At 42.1% G+C, this 27,574-nt stretch overlaps 1 protein-coding gene across 1 annotated transcript in view; it reads left to right on the forward strand.

Annotated features, from left to right (window-relative positions):
- akap6 (A kinase (PRKA) anchor protein 6) overlaps positions 1–27,574 on the forward strand; it is a 190,619-nt gene that overhangs the window by 76,104 nt on the left and 86,941 nt on the right. The window contains exons 13-14 of the mRNA XM_040137439.1: positions 17,044–17,174; positions 26,634–26,754. Of these exons, the coding sequence (XP_039993373.1) occupies positions 17,044–17,174; positions 26,634–26,754 (252 nt within the window). The remainder of the gene's footprint in view (positions 1–17,043; positions 17,175–26,633; positions 26,755–27,574) is intronic.

Consider the following 27,574-nt stretch of genomic DNA (forward strand, 5'->3'; position numbering starts at 1 on the left):
AGACCGTTACTTCCATCACTTTTGTGTGTCTACAACAGAGAGCAACACCGTGACGGACTTCAAGGAGAGACTTTCAGCCGCTCCCCTCAGCTGGGAGTGGCCATGTGGGACACTTTCTTTCTTTTTTTAGTTTTGAAGGCTATTCTGTGTCAGCCAGGTATGAATCTGCCCTGATCTGCGGCCCACTGCATAAACGTTTTAGGGGTCCAGCTGGAATTAAAATTCATTCTTTGTTAAGAAATCAATTTGCGTCATCTCTGTGTCTGTCTTCTTTTTGTAATGATTTGGTAAAAACTGTCAATACCTTTTAATAAGAAATTTAGATTTCATTTATTTTTGTGTAGTGACAGCACCACCCGTGTTGGTGTTCTCCGGCGGGCATGGTTTTTCTACGCTAACTAACGATGTCGGCGCTGTAATCTATTTCCCGTGACATCCGTGAGGGTGGGCACTGAAAAAAGTTTGTCCAATAAAATTCAGGCCGCTCCCGAGGAACGTTCTCTGTCGGGATCGTGAGGACACCGTAGTTTTCCACTGGTCGAGGCGTCAGGCGTCGTTGCAGCAGCTGCCGATTCCAGCCCAGCGATCTTACTGGTTGACGCTGGTTTCCCTCCCGACTAACGAGGCCGTAAAAAGATGAGAATCTGTTCCCGGCTGAGCAGCGAGGTAACGGTCTGCTCTGCTAATTTAGGGTCGTGTTTTTTTTTCTGATTTTTTTAAATTCCCCCTAGAGTTGGTGTGTGGTGTTGTTGCTGTGGCAACCATGTTAATCCAGTGAAGAAGACCCTCAGGGGGCGATGGTGGCATGTTGTGGCAGATGCCAACAGCTGTAAAGCATTTCTCTATCAGCAAGACTGCGGCTCGTCCTCCTTTCTTTCCTTCTTTCTTTCTTTCTTTCTTTTCCTTATTTATGTATATATATTTTTTTTTATTCCTTTGTATTTCTTTCTTTTTATTTAGCGTTCTTTCCCTCCCTCCTTTCTGGCTTTTTTGTTCCTTTTTGCCCTTATTTTTTCTTTTCTTCTTTCCTTTTATTTATTTTTCTTTTTTAGATTGTTTGTTTCTTCTATTTTCCATCTCTGCCTTGTCCTGATCCCAACCCCCCTTCTCTCTCTTTCTTTATCTTTCTCTGTACCTCCATTTCTCAGTTGTCCCTTTTTCCTTTACCTCACTCCTCCTCTCCATCCTTGCACTGCCAAAAAGAACAGTATCAAGTCATCCTGACTTATTATTGAGACCTGAACGTCTCATTTTATTAAAACAAGTGCAGGTCTTTTTCCAAAACAAATGTTTCGGGAATTTTCCAGAATCAAGTCTTCATTTTTTTCATTTGCTCTTTCTTTTTTTTTTTTTTTTACTTCCTGAAACGAGTTGATTTGTTTTGAATTGTTGTTAAAATAATTAGGCTGCAATGACAGTTTTTTTTTAAATTAATAATACTGAGATTTTTGGAGTGTACTTCTCTCCATTCTTCCTTTTCCTTTCCCTCAATCATCTTTCTACCTTTCCTCGCTCTCTATCCTTTCCTTGATCTATACCTCCCTCTCCCCTATTCCCATCCCCTTTGCCTGAATCAGTCAGCGGAGGTTGCGGATTGTAGCCGCTGTGTCACGCGTTTTGATTTATGTTCCATCTTTGATATTGAAAATAACGGGAATGGTGTCCTTGAACAGAGCAAAAAGCCCAGGCAGGACGAGGAGGCATAAAAAGGGGACGGGGAGGTGGAGGGGTTGCAGGAAGAGGAGTAAAAGGAGGTGTATTTGAAGAGAGAAGTAGAATAAATAAAGAGGAGGGCCGTGTAGTCTTTCTCCTCTCCCTGTCACGTCACACATTACTTTCAGTTCCACATGCTTGCCGTCAAATTGCATCTAATAGCAGAGAATTACGCAGAATGGACCTTAATTACCTGTAATTTACCCCCCAAAATCTTAATTCCCCTCTGCCCCCCACCACGTAAATAAACGCCACATCTAATTTGCTTGTTTTGGAGACCGCACAGTCCATGGTGATGGATATGAGAAGCCTTTGAATTGGCGCAAGGTAATTTGATTTTGGAGGAGCCTGCTGCATTTTTAATGGTCTGAACTCAGTCAGGCGTGAGGTAGTTTTTTTTTCTTTTTTTTTTCTTCTTCTTCCCATCAGAAGTGTCAGCTTTGATTCGACTACAACACTCAGGTTTTTTTTTTCTGCGTGTGTTTTCCAAGATTATATTCTTTTAATATATGAAAAGCATCTTGACATCCCCTGAATTTTACATACGTACATACATACATACATATATGTATTTGTGTGTATATATATACATATATACACACACACACACACACACACACACACACACACACACACACACACACACACACACACACCCCGTGACATCACTGCTGCTTGGTGTTACAGGCTCAACGAAGCAAGGCCTATCTGACCACACCTCTCAGTCGGTGCTGGGTTTTATTTTCAGCCTGCTGTTGAGTTACTCTTTAAATAGAAGTAATTGTAGCACAAGTATAAGTGATCTTTTGCAGAACGCCCTCTTATATACAGTATATTAGGTTACTGGATTATTATCGCTGATGCATTAACATGCTATAAGTATTTTAATGGTAGAGCTGGTTGAGGTGGACCTAAACTTTTGCAACTGAAGATACTGTTGTTTTTAAGTAACTCAAAATTCTACTTATTTAATCTTTATAATTTGTGGAAAAAAATAAGTTACAAAGTGTTGTGCACAAGAAACAAACAAATTAAAAAAAAAAGAAAAGATAAAGGAAAAACTCATACAGAAAACAACATACATCAACTGGACCAGAATGGATAGGGAAGACAAATTTTGGTAAAATAAAAGAAATCAAAAGATCTGAAGATCAAAAAGAACAAACCCCAAATCCCAAGTAAAATTAAGATAAACTCTTCCAGTAAAAATATGTATTAGGTGGTGAGATGAAAGATAATAACTAAGTATAAAAGTTAGCAAATGTACTTTGCCACTTATGACCAATCCCTAAAGGCCCAAACTGTAAATTTATTGACCATATACATTTGAGTATATTCACATCAGCGACCGAAGAGTTTGGACCTCTCCACAAAATCACGTCCTACTCGTTTTCAACTTGTTTGTCCATGAACTCGTCTGTGAGCGAATGACAGTCGCAGCAGCCAATCACCGAGCATCCCGCCAGTTTTCAACCTGGGGGGAAAATCCTGCTTTTAGCCCTGCACATTGTGTCCATGTGTTCCGAAAAGAAACAAAAGCAGGAAAAATCCAGAGTAGCAGCACTTCCACCACTGTTTCTGTTAAAACAAGAGCAAATACGAATCCATGCAGCTCATCTTTTGTTGGTGCGCTGTCCTCTCTTTCTTCTACACACACTAAGGCCAAGACACGTAGACACGAACTCATAGATCCAAACAAAAACACACATTCAATCATCACCATCGTCTGCCTGTCTCTCCTGCTGAGTTGTGTGTGTGTGTGTGTGTGCGTGTGTGTGTGTGTGTGTGTGTGTGTGTGTGTGTGTTTGTGTTGTCGCAGAGAAAGGGTTTCTTGTGATGTTGTTTTTTAAATCATATTTGATTTCATGCATAATTAGCTCGGCCATCAGCAGCCGCCGGGCCGCATGCTGGGTGTTTACACACACACACACACACACACACACACACACACACACACACACACACACACACACACAGCAATGAGTATAGCCCAGGTCAGACAGGATATGCTCACACTGAACAGAGAATTCATAACATTTCTACCTTACTAGGAACTGTGTGTGTGTGTGTGTGTGTGTGTGTGTGTGTGTGTGTGTGTGTGTGTGTGTGTGTGTGTGTGTGTGTGTGTGTGTGTGTGTGTGTGTGTGTGAAGCCTGCAGGCAGTTTCCAATTTGCCGATAGAGAGGAAGAAAAAGAGAGAGAGTCTTCTTTGCTTTGCTGGAGACTCACTCGCAGTCGGATTAAAAACTTAATTATGTTTTAAAATGATATTTTAATTAAATATGGAGGGAAGCAGAAATGGATTGGCACCAAAATAATTAATCAAACATCAAAAAAAAAAAAAAACAAAAAAACCGAGCAGGTTCTTTCTGCTTCGGCCAGCAGAAAATAAAGTCAGCAGGCCTGTTAGCTCGGCTGAACATTAATTTAATTCCCCCTCTCACCGTTTTTCTTTTTGCCTCTCTGCCCCATACACAAGGACAGATTATTTCCATCCCTACAATGCATTTGTGATGATGATTTACATATGTAATTAATAATGAAGTTGCTATTTAATGATCAGTGTGTTCTTTTTGATCTCTCTCTCTTTGCGAGTGTTTGATGTCTAATATTGGGATAATTGGTTAACTACTTTCTAATACCAGAAACCGAGCTGCTAACAAATATGCTTGTTGTTCTTAGTAAAATCTGCAGCTGAAGTAATAACAAATGTAACCTGTGGCATTTTGCAGCCCTGGCTTGCCATTTTAAAGCTCCAGTAGTTGATTTCTTTGGCCATATTATCACATTATGAACTTGATAGGAATAAACGTGTTAGTGAGCAGCTGAATCTTTAAACGTTCGGAAGACACAGAGCAACATGATCATCCCAGCCGAGCTGTGTTCGTGTCCACCTGATGAATCTAGGTCCAGTACTCCATCTCTTTTAGCTCTGGTTTTGGTCTCCACCAGCTCATGAGGGAAACAACTGGCTCTTTAGCTGCTAAGTGTTTGAATGTTCCACCGTGTTCCCCACCTGGTCTCTGACTGTGTCTGTCTGCTGGTTGCTGCTGAGCAGGTAGTGGACGGTGGCTTTAACAGAGCTTGTTTGATGAAAACAGCCGCCTGCTGCTGCTGGAAACACTGAGACTGAACCAGACGGTAAATCTACAGCGGAACCAAAACTAGCAGCTAAAAGAGGCTCAACCACTCCACAGGGGGGCAGAGTTATTGAGAATGTTGTTAGGGTTTGTCACTACAAGCTACACTTTTACATCACAGGCATTTGATTCAGTGTGTAAAAAATGTTTAATCGGCGCAACTGTAGTGTTAGCATCTAATCCCTTAGGAGTTAGCTTTCAGCATACAGCTGAACAATTAGCTGTCTAGTTAGTATCTGAACTGTCAACAAACAGCTAAAACTTTTCCCAGCTGTTTCCAAATGGACTGTAATTTTCATAATTGTTTTACGGTTGTTTTTATGACCTTAAAGTCATCAGAGCTGCTCTGTAGTGGCTAAATAATAAAACATTCATTTGAAATACAAATGCAGTGTGTAACAGTGCAACTAATTTGTTAAAGCTGCTCCAAACTCGTTGACAATTGCTTTCGCCCGGGGAAGTGCAGCCGTGCTTTTGTCTCGTTGTCACAATTACTTACAAATATTTTAATTAAATGTATTTGAGTATGAAAATAAAACCTGTAGTTTTTGCATTCAAGTCACAATGACAGTCAATGTTAAACTTATACAACAGCATCACTTTTTCTTCGTTGCAGAGTTCAGAACGTTTCTTTCTTGGCCAGCATTTTCTTCTCTCCTCCTTTATTCCTCACCACCTTTCTCTTTTCTTTTCTCGGTTTTTCTCTGATTCTCCTGTCTGATTCTCGAACAGTTTGGGAGCCGATGGAGGGACGGACGGATGGATGGAGGGATGGAGCGGGGGAGGAAGAGAGGGAGGAGGGAGGAGGGATGAGTGGAGGAGAGGAGAGAGGGAGATGATAGAGGCAATCAATATTTCTAGCATTCTAATTAAAGCCTCTCGGTGGAATAAATCCATGTAATTATCAGTAAATGAAATACAAGGTCACTCTGCCAGATGGAGGGATGGACGAGGGATGATGGAGGGATGGATGGAGGAGAAAACAACAGAAAGGCAGCATGTTTAGCTCTGTGGATTCTACTGACAATAGATGAAAATTTTTTAATTTTTCTATTTTTTATTCTTCAGTTAGTTTAGGGGATGTGCAAACACCATAGCACACGTTTGTACAAATGCGTATGACGACACTCGTCAGCATAATACACCCCCTAACTTTAACACTCTAAACATTCCTTTGAAAATGTCCTAATTTACATTTAATGGATTTGCTTATCGTAAATGTCCTCGCTTTCCAAAAAGTGTCTTTACATACACACACGCACACAAACAGTAGTGAAAAAGAGACACATACATACACAACTAAAATACAAATAAAAATAGTACACATTGAAACAAGCATGCGTCAACTCTTCATACACATAAATGCAGGAAAACACACATGCAAACACAAATACCTGTAATCAGCCAACCTCCCATCCATCACACACACACACGCACACGCACACACACGCACACACACGCACTGAGGCAGCAGCGTCAGGAAGTAAAGAGATGCAGAGAAATTGAATTTTACCTGGAGGAGTCTGGAAAAGTTCTAGTTATTTATCACTGGAACAATGTTAATGAAAGACTAAAGCTGGCTTGTGTGTGTGTGTGTGTGTGTGTGTGTGTGTGTGTGTGTGTGTGTGTGTGTGTGTGTGTGTGTGTGTGTGTGTGTGTGTGTGTGTGTGTGTGAGAGAGAGAGAGTGTATTTCTTTTAAAGGAATATCATCCAACATATCCCACCTTCTCTGAAGGGTTTAGATGATACTCAGATGAATTAACAGAGGATGATAAACACTAAATAAATGACTAAACACACTGCTGGAGACTTTAGATGTTTTCTATCCCTCTCTCTCCGTCCCCTTTCCTCTTTCTCTTCTCTTTACTCTCTTCCCTCCATCCTCCACATAACATTTATCAGTTTACCACTTTTCTGTGTAATTAGTTTTGAAAAACTCACTCATCACAGTAGCTCTCCTCTAAAAACAGCATTGTGTTTGATTCAGTGCGTGTGTGTGTGTGTGCGCGCGTGTGTTTGAGTTAGTGTGGTAGATAAATAGAGAAAACAATAAAGTGAGTCTGACCTTGTCTGTCATTCAGCATCTCTGAGCCAATCAGAGACACTTCCACCTGCATGCTCCTGTGTCTTTAACCAATAAACTGCATTGTTCTCTGTGTTTCTGTCACTGTGTGTGTGTGTCTGTGTGTCTGCGTGCGTGTGTGTGTGTGTGTGTGTGTGTGTGTGTGTGTGCGTGTGTGTGTGTAAGGAAGGCCTGGAGAAATGTTATTGATTTTTCAGGTGATCATCATCTTCTCTCCGTTCTCTTTTTGGTTTGCTTGACGTTTTTTCCTAATAGTTTTTTAGGTCTGCATCACTAGAGCATGCTGGGAGATCAGCTAATTTAGCACAGAGATGTGTCAGGGATCTGTGTGTGTGTGTGTGTGTGTGTGTGTGTGTGTGTGTGTGTGTGTGTCTGTGTGTCAGGGATGTTGTGTTTCAGATACTAAACTGCTGTTGACTCCTTTAATACAGCGTCAACAACTGTTTGCACTACAAATCTACAATATATGCCACGTTAGGAGGAAAAGACAAACAGGTTCCAGATCTTCCAAATTGCTGCCGTCCTTTACACATTTTTCAGTGCTTCAAACAGTTCTGGTGCCGAGATCAATGTCCCCTGTTTGAAAAACAATTGACCAAGACCACAGAGCTTTGTAGGCGAGATTTAAGTGCAACGGAAAAATTGTCAACTAGTGTGAGCGAGATTTACACAGCTGTAAACACTTAAATAAATCTTTGAGCGGCGTTAAGTTAAATGCTCCTGTGACATCGAGACAAACGTGTCGGTCGCTGCTGATTGGCTGAAAAAAAACTGAAAACGACCAACATGCAACATGAACATAATGTTCAGACTGAAGAGTGACTTGTTTGGATCTTAGCGGAGCAACACGTACTATTTATTGATTTACGGTTGGTTCATGTTGACCCTAATCTATGGGTAGATTATGCTTTTAACATTTCCAGCATCCTCCCATGGTGGCTGCATTTCTACACTTCTTTTTCTCCACATTAGGTCCATGTCTGAGTTGGGTTAAAACCCAAAACCTCTAAGGGGAGAATTCAATGGTGGCCCAAATTTTTATGTTTATATCAAAATGTGCAGGTCAAAGTGCTTGACATTAAAGGAAAAACCACTAAAATTTTAAAGGACATAAAATTTCTAACCACTTTGAAAGTTCAGTTTTTTAAACTTTTTATCTAACGTTAACTTTTCCTAACCTGAGAGCTTCTTCTAAAAGGAATAGATAACAGTTAAATATTTATAAGACAGAAAGAAGTGAACTGAACTTAATGTCCATGTTTTCATATTTTTAGATAAATATAACATTGTTTCCCACAGAACACTCTCTAGTATAAAATCTCAAAGCTGTCTGATACCTAAGGCCCGTGAGTCCAAAAACAGTAGCTCGATAACATTTTGCAGCTTCAAGGTTTTCGGCTCACGTCAACTATGTCGCACACTTCTGAAACATGTACCTACCCAGAGTCAGGAAGCCGGTTTGAGGTGAAGATATTTGTCAGGGCGGTGGAGCCCGGTGCTGGGGGCAGGTGTTACAGCGGCTCCCATTAATACAGCTAATTAACATTAGCCACTATTCTAATTAACACGGAAACTGATTAGGAAATAATTAACCAACATAAAAAATCTGATCCTAACGAGGAAGTGTGAGAGATGAGGTCGAGGTGGCATCGCTGACGGACGGAAAGACCGAGGGTTGTGGAGGGGACGGAGGCGTGAACCGGTCCAGATGGGGCCAAATCTGCACCTTCAGGGAAAACAAAAATCCTGTTTATATATTTACAGTTGAAACAAAAGCTGCAGCGAGTCCATTTTTGATTTTTCATTGTAATAGATGATTTAAAAATCTCTGTAATCAGTCTTCTTGTTTTTGTGTGTTTGACTCCCAGAATTATTCGTCTCTGTCATCACTCTCTGTGTCACAGTCTTAACTTTTAAAGGCTTCGCACCCCATGAGCTCGCTGTGTCTGTCGTCCACCCTCAGTGTGTGTTGTGCTGCGTGTTGCTTGTGTGTGCGGCGAGCGCACTCAGCTCCACAGCTGGTTTCGGTGAGAACTTCATTTCGAAATCCTCCTCTAATCTTGTGCCGCCACCGCGGTTCCTCAATCACTCGCTGTCTTTTTCTGTCTGAAAAGAAAAGGAACGATGGGATGAATGGAGGAGTGAACGAGGGGGGGAGGTTATGGAAGGTCAGCGGGAGAAGGGGAGGGGAGCTGAAGGTGTTTTTAAGTTGACTTTAGATACAGTCCTCCGCAGAAACATCTGGACAACACAAGCAGCCTTGCAGACAAAACGCACGCACACACACACACACACACACACACGTCACTTTTAGTTCTGTTCTACAGATGTTGCTCACTTCAGATTCATATGACCAGTACTTGTTTTTTTTGCCCTTATCTCCGCATAAAATTACCTTAATTTTATAAACAGGGTTTTTTATAAACAGGGTTTTGGCCAACATTTATAAACAGATATCGATCATAGACAGGCTATAAATGTCAGACAGATGTTTACAGTTTGTTTCAAGTTTTGGACACTAAACTGTGATGTATTAAGTGTGAAATATGAACGACAGATTGGTTTGGTTGTGATAAAATGATAAAAATTCTGATTTTAGTGTAAAGATTTATACAGAAGGATTTTAGAATATAGGTTATGGATGAGTGATAGATTAATATAAACATTCGACAGTAGATTTTTGTGAATAAATGACATTTCATTCTGTACATTATGGAAGGATTGTGGTTTATAAATCCATTTAAAAACGGAATGAACAATACACCGTTGTAGTTTACGTCTTATACTAAAGTTGGTAAACACAAAATCTATTAATGTGATTTTTTTCTTATTCTGTTACCAAACCTCTGTCTCCGTTTTCCTCATAACTCTTATGGTCTGACTGTCAGAAACTGAAGCTGCTGGCGAGGGAAGATTTTCTCTCTCTCTCTCTCTCTCTGTGTGTGCGTGTGTGTGTGTGTGTGTGTGTGTGTGTGTGTGTGTGTGTGTGTGTGTGTGTGTTGCAGTGCTAGCAATTATTTATTCTGCTCTCAAAGATGAAAGCGGAGCGTTCATTCAGCTGCTTCGCACAAATCAAACTGTATTACAGTATCGACATGCACATGTGTGTGTGTGTGTGTGCGTGCACGCTGACAGCTGGATGTAGCCTTCTCATATCCATTATTGATCCTGTATCATTACCCACTGCTCTGCTCTATCAAGACAAAAACACCCTGTTATTGGAATATCTCACCTCCACTATTGACCTGACACACACACACACACACACACACACACACACACACACACACACACACACACACACACACACACAAATGTTGCAAGAATTAAACTCAAATGTGGATTCAAAAGACAAAACAAAAACCTCACTGATTAACTCACTAAGTTATTTTTTGTCATTGCTTTTTTTTTTTTTTACTGCATTTATTCTCTCGATATTAGAAACTAAAAACTAAACTTACTGTCCTGCTTATAGTCAGGACAACAGGTCACTCAGACTGTATGACTCACTGCTGATCCTTTGCCACGACACACTGCAGGGTGACCAGAAGAGAACCGGCCGGTGCGAGTGCGTCTCGAAGACGCGAGCGCCACATTTGAGTAGAACCACTCGGATAATCATCCCAGCCCGTCACGGCGGCTAAATAAACTGTTTCTGTGGAGCGGAGAGAGACCTGCCCTCACCCACCGTCAAAAGACTCTGTAGTCCGGGTCGACTTGGAGGAATCCAGCCTACAGTCGTAAAATCTACAGCGACTGTGGCGAACCAAAAGCTGTTCGTGCGCACTGGTCCCACAGCACGCGTCCCCTCCTGACCGATAACCGTCTCCGAAGTGCCGATATGAATGTATATATATATTTTTTTTGCAGGCTCTATGAAAGAGCGCCGGCCGCTACATGTCGTAAACGACGACGCGACCCATCGTTGTTCTCAGATTGCTGTGTGCCGCAGCTGCAGCTACACGGCAGTGGCAACTAAGCAGCACCAATAACATGCAAACACTGACATTTAAGAGCAATGAGATGTAAACCGATGGCCCTGAAAATTATGCTCAAGGCCACTTTAGTGTCCCCTAGAGCTTAAAATGTTTACTGCACCCCAGAACGCAACACAGTAAAACACTGCAGGAGCAGAAAGACAGACGGTGCATTGTGGGGAATCTTATTTTAAATTTGCATTCCACATTCTGGGCGACAAAGCCTGACGATTTCTTGGCAGACCGTTTTTTGGACAACGCTCCCGGCGAAAATCAGCACAGTCAAGCCAACAGCCCAGAACTCGTTCACACGACTCCTGGCATTAAGATGTTCCTGCCAGATTAAAGACACCGTGCCGAGGGAACGCCGCGGGCGCCGCCGGACAATCGGCCGCACGAAAAAGTTGCTCCCGTTTGTCACTGCCGCTTCACGGGCGACGGACAGGAGGCAAAACTGAGACAGATAATCTGGTCTGGGACAAATGAACATGCTTAACTTCCTGCTTGATGGATCTAATGATACGGTGTTATTCTGCGCAAATGATGAGTTGATTGATTTGTGTATTGATTTATCAGTTGATTAGCTGGTATTAGCTCTTTTTAATGAATCATGTTGAAGAGCAGAGGATGTGTTTTGGATCTTGCAGTGTGTTTATTTGCTGCTGCTGCTGCTGCTCAGCTCTCAGTCCTAACACTGACGTTTGATTGGCAGTTATAGCCCCGGGAAAACCCCAGGAGACACACACACACGCGCACACACACACACACACACACACACACACACACACACACACACACACACACACACACACTCACACACACACACACACAAATTTACACTCAGACAAACACTCTATAAGACTCACCGACAAAAGCACGTTAGGACACATGCACACAGGTAGGGGATCGAGCCACATTTTCACGGCAGCAGATCAACACGCACGCTTGCCAGCAAACACACACACATACATGTATTTTTGAACATGAAAACAAATCAGGAAACACACCCAAACCCATTCACACACCTCGAGGGGGATGTGCTTGTGAGGGTTTCCAGGGATGCTGGGTAAATTGCCCCTGACATGTAAACAAAAAGCCCTAAAATGACTTGATTCAGCACATTGTAGTGTGACACACACCTCAAACACACACACATGCACACAAACAGATCCACAGAAAAAACACAAACTTTGTGTGTATATATGTGTGTGTTTGTGTGTCGGGATGATCTACATATTCATCAAATGAGGCCGATTCTTACTGATTCTTGTGTCTATTAGCAAAGACAAAAAAAAGACAAGACTGGAAACACCAGACTCAGCCGTTCCATTTGAGATCACACACACACACACACACACACAGTACACACACAATCGGTTACGCAAGAAATGGTGGACAAAGTGTTTGATTCTGTGTATTTTGATGTATTTTTTTTCCTTTCATCCTAACTCATGAAGCAGATCTTCGTAGTTATTGATGCTATTTACACGTTTTAAAAGTCCCGTGTGAATAAACAAAAACATTTGTTATATAAAATCGATGTTATCCTTTCACGATAACATGTTACTCCCTCAGTTCATTTCTAAGAACTGACGATGCGCCGACATGAGTAAGGCAGAGTCCACCGGGGTAGAAACAGCAGGGTCGGATGTCGTTTTTCCCGCGAAGTAGTAGAACTGGTATTTTCGTAATCATAGATGAGGGCAGCCTACATGCAGAATCTCAGACTTTCCCAGACCGCGTTGAAGCTCTGCTCTCCCTTCTGAGCCATGGTGATGAGCACTGCCCTGACTTTGTGGTCAGAGTTCAACAAAATCATACTTGGTGACGAATCAGCCGACCTCCGCAACAAAGCATCCGGTAGCATTCTAGCATTAACAGGAGGCTGAACATTGAGGAAGTTAATGGAAAAAGTTAATTTTCTGCACCATGGACTCTGAACTACACTCTTCACTCCTGCAGGAAGTTGGGTAAAGTATCTCTAGTTAGGCAGAAAATATTGGGGAAGATGAAGACATCAGGTTATACTGTATCTGTGATTGATGCTACTCAGCTGTTTTATAGGATGGTAAATCTTCATGTAATGCTGTTTCTCCTACGCTCCGCATTGCACTGACTACGCGTGTTTTTCCACCCACCTGTTCTCAGGCACAATTTGAATTTGCGCGTAGAAGAATGTGGAGTGGAAACACGGAAACTTTGAGCTGCGGCTCTTGTAAAGATGTCTTCTTCCTCTGCAGTGGTTTTAATGGCAGCGACTCGAAAATTAGCTCCACCAACTGTTTATCTCGATGAACTGACTCCCGCACATACTGGGAGTAATTGAAACAAATTACATAATTCACACAGTGGTAGTTCATGGAAAACCGCACTAATAAAAACATTCTTTTTGGGGGGAGGAAATTTTTTGCGAGCTTTGGATGGAAACCCAACCCGCGTGCACTTGTGCATCTGCTCCCCCTCTGGGTGCGCAGGAGAATCAGCACCACGGACGGTGCTTGTCGCACCAATGAAGTGGTTCGGATGATTTGGCTAAACTGGCGATTTGTTTACTACCCGTGTGATTGTTTAAACGGTCACGTTCCAGCTTTGTTGGACGGCGAGTAACCTGTTCTCATCATTTATGGAAACAGTCCAAAAAATTAGGAAAATAAGACTCAGATCGTAGCAAAATAATTCCAAAAAAACCAAATATCTTTGTTTTCTGCATTGTGCCCGTGTGCGGATCTGTTGCTTCAGTCGGGCTACACACACATTACACACACATTGCTTACTTGCTTGACTGTGTGTGTGTGTGTGTTTCACATGAATGACAGTAGCTAATAAAAATATGAACATTTTTACTTTTTTTGATCCTTGCTACAGCTCAGGAGACACACGGGCACAATGAAGACACACACACACACACACACACACTCACGCTAACAGATGGGGCCACGAGCCTAGTTTGAAGAGAAATAATTTGTGATCGAAATCCTTGAAGATCCTTCAGACTGGGAAGCAGCCCAACTCATCATTGTGTGTGTGTGTGTGTGTGTGTGTGTGTGTGTGTGTGTGTGTGTGTGTGTGTGTGTGTGTGTGTGTGTGTGTGTGTGTGTGTGTGTGTGTGTGTGTCTGTGTGTGTGTGTGCGTATTTTAAACAGTCTCTATGTTCCAGTTCTGTGTCCTCAAGGTGTCCAGGAGAAATTGCTTCACTGCGTGTGTGTGTGTATCTCAGTGTGTGTTTCATCATGGCTTTACTCAGCTGTTGGGTATGAAAAATCCAACTACGACCAGACAGACTAGATTCTCTGCTTGGTGCTAACTACAGACAAGGCTAATTGAAGAAATAACCGACTGACTCAGTTACTGACCTTCTTACTGACTGACTGAGGTCACGTCCTGCATAACACTGACAATTTAACATTCACATTTTCAAGGTTATGTCGTCATTTGACTTTTTCTTTTCAAATACAAATCAAAACGTTTCCGATGGCAGCGAAGAACAGCTGGAGCAGCTGCCTCCTCGTAAGCTGTTATCCCCAGACACACTTTTGATTGAAGTGCTCAGTGACAAGAATGAGGCCGGATTTTGTTTTCAGAATCTAGCCTCTTTGTTGTCTGTACTTTTAAATGTGGCTCTAGATGGCAGTTATTACGTTTTCCCTGCTCTACCAGCGGCAGACGTTCCCGCGTGCTTCAGTTTAACTTTCTTACGTTGTTTCCATTTTGGCCGACTTCTTATCATTTTACCCCTGGAGGCATTCATTTTAATATGTGTAATGTGTGTTAATTTAATGAGTGATTTGCAATTGGAAATGTTAAGGATTTCACATGGATACAAATGACGTGAAAAGTAGAATAATTTAGTCTCTGGAGAATATCATCACAGAGAAAAACGTAAAGATTTTCTTAAAGGCCGAAAAATGGCGCTGTTGTTAAATCCATGCGTCTCATTGGCTGTCTCTCTTTGAGCATACATGTGATTAATCATCTGACCACGTGACAGCTGCTCTTAAAGGTCACTCCTACCTCGCAGCAAGTAGTTGCTCGATAAATGTGTCTTACTCACTTTTACCAAAGAACCTTTTTACTCATAAATTAGAGGACTTTTAAATGTAATTCTGGGCCGAGATCCAGGGTTATAAGCCGCATGAAGGAACACATTAGCAAAGAAAAGAACAATCTAACCAACTAATGAACAACTTGACTGATTTACTGACTCACTGCCCGATTAACCAGGCAGCAAACAGCCTGCAAACGCAACCAAGAGAAAGCAGAGAGAAGTAATGAATGAAAGTGGAGAGACATTTAGACAAAGTGAGAAACATTTTCTCTGAGAGCTTCCAGTTAGTTTCATTTCTATAATAGCAGCACACGCGCAAACAAAACATACTCTCGTTCACACACACCTTAACACACACACACACGCACGCACGCAAACGCACACTCAGACGCAGACAGCGCTGTTGATTGTGTATTGCCGGTTTGTTTATTAGCTCTCTGATTGAGCGGCTCTGCCTTACACAGATTGGATGACCTTTCCAGATCCTTCTGCCGAGTCCGCTAAGTAGATCAGATGGCAAACGCGACGCAACGACACTTTATTCAGATTGTTACCGAATGAGGAAAAAGCAGGCGGTCGTGTGCACGTGTCGCTGTTTGTACACACTCGCTCTGCCTTCATTGGTTCAATTGAAGCCTCATCTCCATATAGTTTGTATGCAATTACATCTGAGCGGCGTGCTGAGTGCCTCTATATGATTGTGTCTGGATACTGAGTGCGACTAGCTGTGGTGTGTGTTTGTGTGTGTGTGTGAGCGAGTGCGTGTGAAGGATAATTTGTGCAAAAGAGCCGTGATTCGTGCTCAATGTGTGAATATGTGTGTGGAGCAATTCACGGCCGATTTGTGAGTGTGTGTGTGTGTGTGTGTGTCTTTATGGGAACAGTTATGCAGGCTTGATGAGTGTCTGTGTGTATGAGAGGCAATTTGTGCCAGAGAAAAGCGATTCATGCTAAATGTGTGTTATTGAGATGTGTGTGTGTGTGTGTGAGAGAGAAATCAGAGTGTGTATATACATTTATATGCATATACATGTACATACGGATATACAAATGTGTGTGTGTGTGTGTGTGTGTGTGTGTGTGTGTGTGTGTGTGTGTGTGTGTGTGTGTGTGTGTGTGTGTCAGCCGAGATGAGAGAGCAGGATAAGCGTGGAGTGTGTTTCTAGTGGCTTGTTGGCCGCATCAAGAGGCTTTAAAGGGCACGTCCGTCAAAACATGGCATGGCCGAATCTCATTCATCTGCAATAAACAGCTAATCACACTCAGAGGACGATGATCCCACTCAGACCCAAAGCTTCATCTCTCTCACACACACACACACACACACACACACACACCCTCTGTTCACTTTCAGACAGAGGTTTTGCGTATCACAGAAAGGTTGTTACTTTACTTTGATTCTGCAGATCTGATGTAATGTAATTTAACTAATGACATGTGAAGGGTGGTGTTATCACGAGTGCAACTGATTAAGAGCACATTTACTTTTATGTTCCTATCTAGCTTTAGTTTTAGTGGTGTGTGCAACTTTTGGTGTGGAAAAACACGTTTTAGCGTGGTCAGTGCTGAACAGATAAAACAAAAATGAAACAATTTGCTCCTTAAATTACTCCCTAAAAAAGTTAAAATTTCTGTTAATTTAGCAAATTACAGAGAAGTAAAACTTCAAAGGCCGCTACTACCAACCCCTGCAGCTAATCTCTGAGTCTTAAAGGGGAGCTTGAGGCTAAAAATGTAAAGTTTTTCCTCTGGATGGTGCCTAAGGAAAGGAAAGGTCATGGGGTCACTGAACTGCGAATGGTTGATCAGGAAATGTCACACCAGCAGGCTTGTTGGGCGTTGACGTTCCTTGTGCAGAGGGCAACACTTGGGGTCTGATGTCAACTTACACAAATAAAAACTCTCAAACACTCTTGATGCATGTTTTTTGAGTGGATCTGCAGATCGGCCACATCACCAAAATAAGAAATCGGCTAACGTGAAGGTGAAGGCAAATGACAGTTCACCAGGTTTACCCTTTCAGATCATGAATATCCACTCTGTGTCATGTGACTGAGTCCCATATTCCTTGCTCTGTCTTCCAGGCTGAGCTGATCTCCAGTCAGTGTGAAGCCCAGCGAGCCACCCTGGAGCAGATGGCCGTCAGACTGAGCAGCCTGCGCTACCCCTCCTCCACCAGCAGGAGGCACTACAGTCAGCTGGCCAGGAGCAACAGGTAAGCAGTAGGGGGCCACGGATGTATTAACGGAGCCGAGTGTATTTAGATAAAAACGGATGCTGCGCTCCAAGGCGGCATTCGTTCGGTCTAATGAAAAACTGCCCCCTGAAAAAGTGTATTAGGCTATGTCATGACTGTGTATGGGGGAAAAAAAGCCGGCGTTTGTGTCACATGATCCTGCAATACCGTATGTAGCCACTGCCCCAAAACCACTGGACCACATTCCTAAGAGAGACATCTGTAAAACTATGACAGGTCAACTCCAGCTGCAAACAAGTTCAGTTCAGATTTTTTCTTACCGAGAAGCTATCACATGTGTAAAACTTTATCGCAAATGTGCTGCTGTAGCCAAACCAGACGAGTGTCTTAGAACGTTTGCAGGGCAGTGGAAGCCTAAAGGTTAGAGAACGAAAGTGGACGGAATAAATCTTGGTCGAGCGAGTAAAAGCTCCTTGCCCCTTCCCCATTACCACCACTGACGTTTGACTCCCAGCTGCCGAGCTCCAGGAGAAGAAAGCATTTGTCTAGTTCTCATAATATATCCACAGCAGGTAGCTCCTCAATAAAAAGTAGGCCTATGTACTCTGCACAGAACTATCAGTAAATAAGAGAATAAACGAGTAGAGAGAGAGACACTACCAGACAAAAATACCAGATGGTTATTCTTTTATTCTTGTGATGAGAAAGACACGCTGACAAAAGAAGGGGGGGAAAAAAAACAAGACCAAGACACAACATAGTATCATGTGACACACACATATACACACACACACTCAAATGTAATCACGCACACACAGAGTATGAGTGTTAACAGCGGTAATCTGGTGTGGCCAGGCTTGACGAGCGGCATCTTTGGTCACGCTGTCTGTTGCCGTTTCATCCTCGGCTTTGAGGAGCCTCCCTCCACGGTTATCACTCACACGCAGGGCACACACACACACACACACACACACACACACACACACACACACACACACACACACACACAATAAAAACATACACAAAGTTGTGTGTATGCAAATGACAAACAAAGCATAAATTGCTCTCCGTGAGTCTGTAGTATGTTGTTTTCTGCAGACTTTATGGGTGTTGTTAGTGTGTCATCACAGTGACTTAAATGTGGGATGTGGTGTGTGCTCAGTGCAATTTTACAGTCATGCACACACACACACACTCACGCACACACACATACACACATAAAATCTGTTAAAATTGAGCGTAAATTTCACTCTTGGTGTCAGCACTCAGTTTTGCTAACTTTTTGACTTGACTTCTGTTTGATTTGAATAAAAGAAATGTAAGTTGTTTATGCGCACGGACAGAAAACACAAATGTAAATGAAAGACTCATTTTGTTTCTGTTTGTGTTTTCCATCCCTCCGTGGCTGCAGTGTAATATTTCAGTAATTTACATTGTATTTGTTGGGTACTAATTGGTTATTCATATATTAGCTGCAGCTTTTCAGATTTTACATTTGTGTGTGTGTGTGTGTGTGTGTGTGTGTGTGTGTGTGTGTGTGTGTGTGTGTGTGTGTGTGTGTGTGTGTGTGTGTGTGTGTGTGTGTTTGTGTGTGTGTGTGTGTGTGTGTGTGTGTATCCGGTGCAGTGGTGTGTGGGATGAGTTTCATATTAGCTGGATGTTACATGTTTTTCTTCAGCTGCTGTGGGCTGAGCTCAGTTGAGATTTCTGGTTTTGCTTCAGTTGTAAAGAAAATGAAAGTCAGACTGAATTATTTACTGATCTAACACAAAATATCTCAATTCTAAATCAATGACAAAAGAAAGTTATTAATTTTTTTTAGTTTGGTACATTTTTAATATGTTTTCCGGTTTTTTTTTTAAGGTAGCTGGAAAAATTCAATGAGTGACCAACTTGTTAAATTAGTATTATTTTTCTTTATCAGAAATTTTGTCGAATAAAAAAAAACAATACATTTTTTTGCTTTTACCAATTGTTTGATCTGAAGAAAAGAAATTCTCTACACGGATCAATGAATTATACCATTCTTGTTATTATTTTGATTCTAAGGTTTTAATGCCTCCGTAATATTAAAAACATAATAAAAAGTATAAAATATAAATAAAAAATGAGACATTACCATCGGCAGACTTCTGTAAAATTGAGATACTAAACTTATTTTATGAAATGATGACGATAATAATAATAATAATAATACAAACAAAATAATTTATTTGATAGACTTTCATTATTTCATTCATTCATTCATTTATTCATTCATTCATACACACTTTGAATTCTCATGTTAAGGTAATTCATTCATTCTCTTCTGTAACTGCATGAGACACCAAGGTATAAATAAATGAATCAGTGAACGAGTGAGTGAGTGAAACAATAAAGTGACGAATAAGCAAATTAATGGAGAAATGAGAAAATGAGTGAGTGATTGAATGAATGGAAGAAATAATGAATGAGTGAATAAATAAATGAATGAAAGAACTAATGAATGAGTCAATCAATTAATAATGTATTTATTTATTGATTGATGATTAAATAAGTTCGAGTGAACAAAACTGATAAAAGAGTGAGTGAGTAATGAGCGAATGCATGAATGAATGTAAATAAGCGAATTAATGAAATTAATATATTGAATGAGTGAGTGAAGAATGAATGGATGGACTAATGAATGAATTAAGTAGAAGTAAATCGTCAAGTGAATGAACGGATGAATGCATGATTTAATGGATGAATGGAATAGGAAAAGGTTGAGTTAATGGATGAATGGATGAATGAATGAATGAATATACGAATATCTGGTTGGGTTATTCACTGAATGAATGTCAGCAGGTGAACTGTGCTGCTGCTCAGTCCGTTTTTTCCCTCTGTCTCTGTAGGGGTGAATTCTTCATAGTGAGTGAGTGAGTGAGCGAGTGAGTGAGTGAGTGAGTGAGTGAATGCTGCTATTCACTGCCAGTTTGGGTTTTAATGTCTGCGTAGGATGAATCCAGTGTCAGTGAATCACCTCATAAATCCAACAGTCTCTGACTGAAAGGTGAAGGCTGCCAATATGACTCATTCAACCTTTCACTCTGTCACTTCATCCCCCTCTCCTGTCCTCCCTCCTTCACTCCATTGCTCCCTCACTCTTTCCTCTTCCTCACAGTTCCGTCCATCCTCCATTCTTTCCTTTGTCCTTTTCCTCCCCCTCTTCTTTTTCTTTCATCTTCTCTCTCCTGGGCCTCCCTCTTCTCTTTATCCCCTCCTACCTTTTACCTTTCTCTCTTTCCGATTCCCTCGTGCCTCTTGATCCCTCTCTCCATCCTTCACTTTTCTATCTTTATCTCCCTGCAACTACCCTTTGTCTTCTTCTAGCCATCATCTCTTCATGTTTCCCTTTCCTCTCCTCCTTTTCATCCTTCTATCCAATTTCTGCCTTTTCGTGTCTAATCTTTGTTTCCTGTCCTTTTTTTATTTCTCTTTTCTTTCCATCTTCCTCCTTTACCCTCCTTCCCTCCACTATCCTCTCCTCTCTTTTCCTTTCCTTCCTCACCTTCTCCCCTTGCTTTTCCTCCTTCTCCATGGTTCAGCTTTCTTCCTGTCTCTGTTCACCTTTTCTTCCCATTTCCTTCTTTCACCCTTCTCTCTTCCCTTACCTCTTCCTCCTTCCTTTCCCCCTCCTCTCCGTCTCCCTCTCTGGCTGCCCGACATTTCTCCCTCTCTCCCCCTCTTCCTCCTCTTCCTTCTCCTCTTTCTGCTGTATGTAGGATGATGAATTAGAGACAGTGGTTACAGCTGCTATCACTGTTGCAGCAGCAGGCAGCAGACAGGGAGGGAGAGAATTGGAAAGCAAGAATTGGGGAGTGATGAAAAGAGAGGGAGAGAGAAGTAGAAAGTGGAGGATGATGGAAAATACATCCATTTAAGCTCGACTGGAAAGACAGTTTGTACTTAGCCCCAAGACCTTTATTCTAAAACTGTTCATTATAAAAAAAATGATTGGGTTTGAAGTGGGTTGTAATAACAGTAATAGTAAAGTAAAGTAATAATAATAATAAAGATAATAATAACGATATAGCACTTTTCAAAACAAAAACACAAATTGCTTCGTAGTCAGAAAAAAAAACAAAAAAAAATACATCAAAGTGTAAACAACAGCCGGAACAAAGGTCACACCAGCATTTAAAAAGGCAAAAATTTTGCAGGGAAGTTCAGCTCATTCCAGTGGGAACCCCCCTGCGATTGGTGGCATTGCTCATGGGCGCAGAGTGAAGTTCAACTTGGGCGAACTCTGAACCACAGATTTGTGCGGCTGACCAAGAGAGCAAGCCATCTTGACAGTACCTCCCAGCCAGAGAGTCCAAACTGGGGGACACTGTCGTAGCATGTCAGCTGTGTTGCACCATGCGCAAAGGCGTGCCGGTTTGCAGGCGGTTATGAGGCAGGAGGCGATGGTACAAAATAAACTGTGAACTTACTGTCCCGTTAGGGATTGAGCTAAACCAACGAGACTGCTAACCGATTGTTACTGATTGTTGAATGTTTGTTTAGTGTGGTCGTTGTGTAATTGTCAGTGTGCAGTAGTAGCAGCAAACGTGCACACACCTAAGTTTGGTATTTCTCTGTTTTTCTTTGGCTCACATCTCAGTCCCTAACTCCTGTGATTCTTTGCTGCTTCACTTAATTACAGTTAATTTCCCCAAAACAGAATAATTCAGGATTAAGAGACTCTTCCCAGCAGCCCACCGAGAGGCACTGTGTGTCTGGCGTTATTTCTCCTGACTCTATGAAGCAATATTGCTGGACAAATGGTTAAATTGGGTATGGTAGTAATTACGATTAATATTCCCCAAATTAATAATTGAGCTAATTTCTTACAGGGCCGTTTTCTGGTGTGACCACAAGGTAAAAATCACAAGAACCGTTTGGTTAAAGGAAAAAAAAAAAACCAAATAAATGCGTGTGCGTGTGTGTGTGTGTGTGCCTGCGTGTGCGTGTGTGCCTGCGTGCTGTAGGGTGTGGTTACTGGTGCAACAGGCGGTGCACCTTTTGGCCGTGCCAGCTTTCCAGTTGTTATGTAGCAGAAAGGCTGAGGAAAGTCGGGTTAACTGGCAGTTGGTGGAGAAGTGTAAACTTAAATGTCATTCCTACTGTTGGCAGAGACAGTAAAGTACCTTTTTACTGGGCACATATGCCGAGAATGGATTTTTTCAGTGAAGAAGCTGACATCTGGTGTCCAGCAGTTAGTCATTTGAAATGAGCGATCTTTGCATATTCGTAGATTTTTTTGAAATTTGATCTAGAACGTTGGTAATTTGACTGTTTTTTATTCCAAATTTTTATTCCAAGTGGAATATTTTCATGTCTTAAAACATGTCTGGAGGGGATCTTAAGCCTTAACCGAGAGCTTTCCCGTGTGGCTAGTTTTTGGTCTACTCCCCACTGAGACTATTTGACATTCAAATGCTTTGCTCAAAGGCACCAGGAGAGCTGTTACTAAACTTTGCAACTGGATCTGATATCTGGGTGCAAACACGTAACATTTAACCGTTCAACCTCAGTAGACGCATTTCAATTGAATTTTAACCAACTAAATCTCTGTCACTTTTCGAAATATCTATATAACTAGTTTATATATCAGTATTTTTTCCCAGTATTTACGTTTGCACATGTTCACACGATACCCAATACATTTCAGTATTTCCACTGTTGACTCGAATTTTGATAAGTTAGAAATGAATAATAAAATCCTATAATTTGAATTTCCTCAAGTGACTAAATGTCAGAACGGCTCGCTGTAACGCTCCCACGCACTCCTTCAGTTCCGCGTGACAGAAAGAGAACCTGACACTTCAAACGCTCTGTAACCATCCCGGTGTCGAGCGCAGCCCCGCAGTGCCTCCACGTCGCTCCTCGCGCTCCGATTTGTCTGTTTTCCCGTCCTCCACCCCCCGAGAGATCCTGTTTTACAAAGTGTTTAGTTAACATTAGTGTGAGAACAAGACGGAAACGTGGAAGAGGAGGTGTGGTGGGGAGTGAAAAACGACTGGACACAAGAAACATCTCTGCTGAAGCGTTGCTTCTATCTGTCTGTCTGAGAGGAGTCAAGGCTCCGCTGCTCGCATAATGCATAATGATGAGGAGGGAAGAAAGAAGGAAGCGACTTCTTTTTCTTTTTTTCTTCTCTGTTTAGTTTTTATTTCATTGAGAATTACTTCCACCGGAGGGGAGGGGGGTGGTGCGAACATGTATCTGTATCATCTCTCTCTCAGCTGAGTCTCTCTTGCTCGGCCATAAGTCGACGACGCGCAGCCTCGGGGGAAGAAGAAGGAAGTTTTTCGCTTTCTTTCTCTTTCTGTTTAGTTTTTATTTCATTGAGAATTACTTCCACCGGAGGTAGAGGGGGTGTGCGGAGAGAGAAGAGCTGGGGCAAAAAAGTAGAAAGAGGAGGAAAAAGATGGAGGTGGGAGGAGCAGGTGGGAAGATGTTGGGAGATTTAGCGTTCTGTTTTAATGTGACTGACAGGGAGAAGACCATGGAGGGATAGAGGGGTGAGAATGGAGAGGAAGAAGAGGAAAGACTTGGGAGACAGACATAGAAGAGGAGGAAAAATGTACTTACTTTTTAGAAAGTGAAGACAGAAAATAAGGACAGTTTTGGCAAGCGAGGACACGGTGTCAACGCGACGGCATTTTCGAAAGTAAGGACATTTTTAGAAAGCGAAGACAACTTTGGAAGCGGGTCGTGTTAAAAAGTGTGGCCGTTTTGGTAAGTGGGGAGAGTTTTGGAAAGTGGGGACATTTTTTATGGTGAAGAAAAGTTTAGTGAAGTGCAGAACCTTTTTGAAAAGTATGGCGATTTGGTGGGAAGAGGAGGTTTTAGGAGAATGAGGACCATTTTGTAACATGGGGGCATTTTTTTTTAGAAAGAGAAGACATTTTTGAAAAGTGCAGACATTTTTTGAAAGTAGGCAGTTTTTTGAAAGCTTAGGTTATTTTGTCTGCTCCTCACTCCTTCAAAGGCCGTTTGGGGTTTGAGACTTATTTTCAGGGTCAAGGGTGGAATCGGGTTAAGGTTAGGGTCCAAGGACTTGGTATTACATTAACAGGCGAAGAAATAATGTTTGTGTGCATGTTGTCACTTCAAAGTGAAACGTAGTCAAGTCTGAATTTGGCTTTAGGGTGAATCAAAATGAAACGGACAGATGGGAATGGTTATTTTTTTCTGTCTTTCTCTGTCTTTCTTTTCTGGTTTCTATAATTTCATTCATAGTTTACTCTGTCTACTTTGACGGCTCCTCGAGTTGCTGTGCTTTTGTGTGTGTGTGTGTGTGTGCGTGTGTGTATATACTTGTTTAGTGTTTAATGTGTGTGTGGCTTTCTGGGTAACTGTGTGTGTACATGTGATTATCAATAGCTGTGTGTTGCTTTGTGTATTCGAGGCATTGTTTTGTGTGCGATTGTGCTTTAGCGAGTGCGTCCGTGTGTGCGTCGGCCTCGACTAGCGTGCACGTATACTTTGCGTTCGTGTGAGCGCGCGTGTGTGAGAGTGAATTGTCGTGGAAACGCCGTGGGCCTGACAGAGCTGTCAAACTGTCGTCGGTGGCGACCGGAGAATTCCAAACAATTTCACCGCTAATGTTGAGAAACATGTTGGCGATCCCCGCCGAGACCGAAAACCACCGAATATATAAATAATAAACACACACACACACACACCTTAACAAAACGGCTGACAGTAATGTGTGTGTTTGAGCAATCGGCCCCTGTTCCAGCAGCATAAATATTTGATGTGATCCTGTGTTGAGAAGGAGGAGGTGAGAGGACAAGGGAGGAGGGGGGGGGTGAGAGTGGGAGAGGAAGGTGGAAAGGGGAAGCTAAAGGACGGAGGCTGAGGGAGGAAAATGAGGGAAGATAACCTGGGAAGGAAGAGTGAGAGGAAGGAGAGTTGAAGGAAGTGCTGGGAAAAGAGAGAAGGAAACAAGAAAAAGGAAGTTAAAAGACGACGTGGACCAGATTAGAGAATGTGAGAGGGAGAGCACTGATGAGGTGAGAGGTAGAAGTAAGGAAGGATGGAGAGGCGGTGATATGAAAAGAGGAAGGTGGACGGATGAAGTAGGAAGAGATGCAGGTTGAGGAAATAGGAGGGGATTAAGAAAGGAGGAAGATGTTAAATAAAAGTAAAGAAAGTGTGAAGAAAAGGAAAGGGATGATGTGATGTGGACCACACATCAAACAAGTCCACTTCCAAGCGGGCCAACCACAGGACTGGCTCATAGTAGAAATTTGACTTAATGAATCCAAACTAAACCACTAACAAATTTACAGCCCATGTGCTGATTGTGGAACGGAAGAAATCTCTTAACTATCTGTAGTAATAGCAAAGATCATTGAGTAACAATGGTAACAAGTGAGTGCAGGTATTTCTATTGTTGCAGGTTAAGAAGTGAAAGAATTGTAGCTGTCACATAACAATACTTTCCCCCACAAAAGTCACCTCAGGAGGAAAACAGCCCTATGGACAGTCTCTCCGTGCAGAGGGGGACTGCAGTCACCCAGTCGCCCTCTGTCGCTCCCCTGGCCTCCACCACTTCGGTTTGTTTGTCTTTAGTTTAATTTCTCCTTAGGATAAAAGTAAAATAAACGTATTTTAAGTTACCACATGCATTCTGCCACGGACCGGGTTGTCTGTCAGTATTTATAACGAAGGAGGTGGGCTTGCTGTTCAGGTAAGGGTAGAAGATGAAAAGAGAAGGTAAAAAAAAAAAACCATAAGGTGTAATAAAGTGCAGTGTGATTTGCTGTCACCCGTCGGTATAATTATATAATTTTTTCTTTGGAATTGTGAAATTAACTGTCAAGAGTTTCTATCTTCCTGCAGAACGTTCGATTGATGTTGTGTTTCTAGAGAGTAGATCAACCAAAGCCACATCCGGAGAGCTGGACTGTGCCAAAGCTCCACCTCCGCCCGACATTTCATTTTCTCTCATCATCTGACATTTTTTGCAAATAACACAATAACCTTTGACAAAGTAGTCATTCCTTTTTGTCAGCTGAGTCACGCTCTGTGACGTATGTTTTTGATTTGTCTGTAAAAAACTGGCAGAAATAGCATCCAAGGAAGTTCTGTCCTCACGAGATAATCCAGAAACAATCAAGGTACAAGATGTAAATTAGGCTCTTCTTGGAAAAGATTTTAGTTTCAGTTCCAACGGCAGCTTGGAAACAAACTATTTTCTCTCTGTTTTCTGCTTTCTCTCTCTGTCAGTGTCTCTCATTTCAGTGTGCATTATTAGCTGCATGCTTTATCAACATAACAAGATGCTTATGTCTCCTATTGCCGCAGGACCAAACAATATTACAATAATACAAGAAACAATAATAGAAAGTAGAACACGTAGGAAACACAATATGAATGGCAGCAAAAAGAAAATTGAATTACGACAATAATTCAACTCAATAATCTCTCTTTCTCTCTCTCTCTCTCTCTCTTTGTCCTCAGTCTGCAGGAGTTTGAGGTTGAGTACCAGGAGCTCTGGGATTGGTTGATGGACATGGACGCCATGGTAATGGACAGTCATCAGCTGATGATGTCAGAGGAGCAGAGACATCACCTCTTCAAGGTAAGTTGAGCTTTGTGGTCCGTCTCTTTTTCTGTTCAGTTCTCTGTTGGGCTTTCTGTGACTCACGAACTTCCCAACACACACAGAGTTCCTGCTGGCACCAGAAACCTTTTCTGTACGTACACCAACCGTTTCTCTTTGCGTAACTTACAGCTCAGGGCTTCCTGTGACCTCCGTGTTCTGGAGTCGCTCCGCCACTGATGCCTATTGCTTCTTAGAAATTGGCTGAGTCCAAAAATTCCTCCCTCTGAACTTTCAGACAACGGGTCTCAAGTTTTCACCATCGTCGCTTCTAGTCTGGGCGGAGGCTGGGTTGTGTGGGAACAAAATACACTTTAAGTCGAGATTTAAGACCTCCAAGGTTGCGGTGAATATGGCTGCTGCCGAGGTCTTGGCAGTGCTCTTTTGTTGTGTTTGTTGTTACAGGCTTATTGGTATGAATTATCAGGGGTATTCTTCTGAACAAAGTCTGGTGAAGATTGCACCAGGAGTGCACTCTCTCCGTAGAAAGCGTAGAAAGTCTGCTTGAGGCTTGCAGAATTAAATGACTTGTGGATTTGAAGGGCCTGGACTACACGGGAATTTACACATAAAGACTGCAGGGGTGGGGGAATTCTGGACAACTGGATTTAGCCATTGGCTAACCACTAGACACCTTTCAAAAGGAAGAAAAAAAGACCATAAAAATGCTCAAACGCTCTGCTGTGTTTTGTTTTTACAAACCTGGTCACAACAAAGACCCTAACACTCTACTTCTAAAAAATGTTCATTCTTATAATCAGACCGAATTGCTATGTCGATACAGAAGCTGTGTCGACAC

This window comes from Xiphias gladius, chromosome 10 (genome assembly GCF_016859285.1).
Source record: "Xiphias gladius isolate SHS-SW01 ecotype Sanya breed wild chromosome 10, ASM1685928v1, whole genome shotgun sequence".
NCBI classification, from domain to species: domain Eukaryota; kingdom Metazoa; phylum Chordata; class Actinopteri; order Istiophoriformes; family Xiphiidae; genus Xiphias; species Xiphias gladius.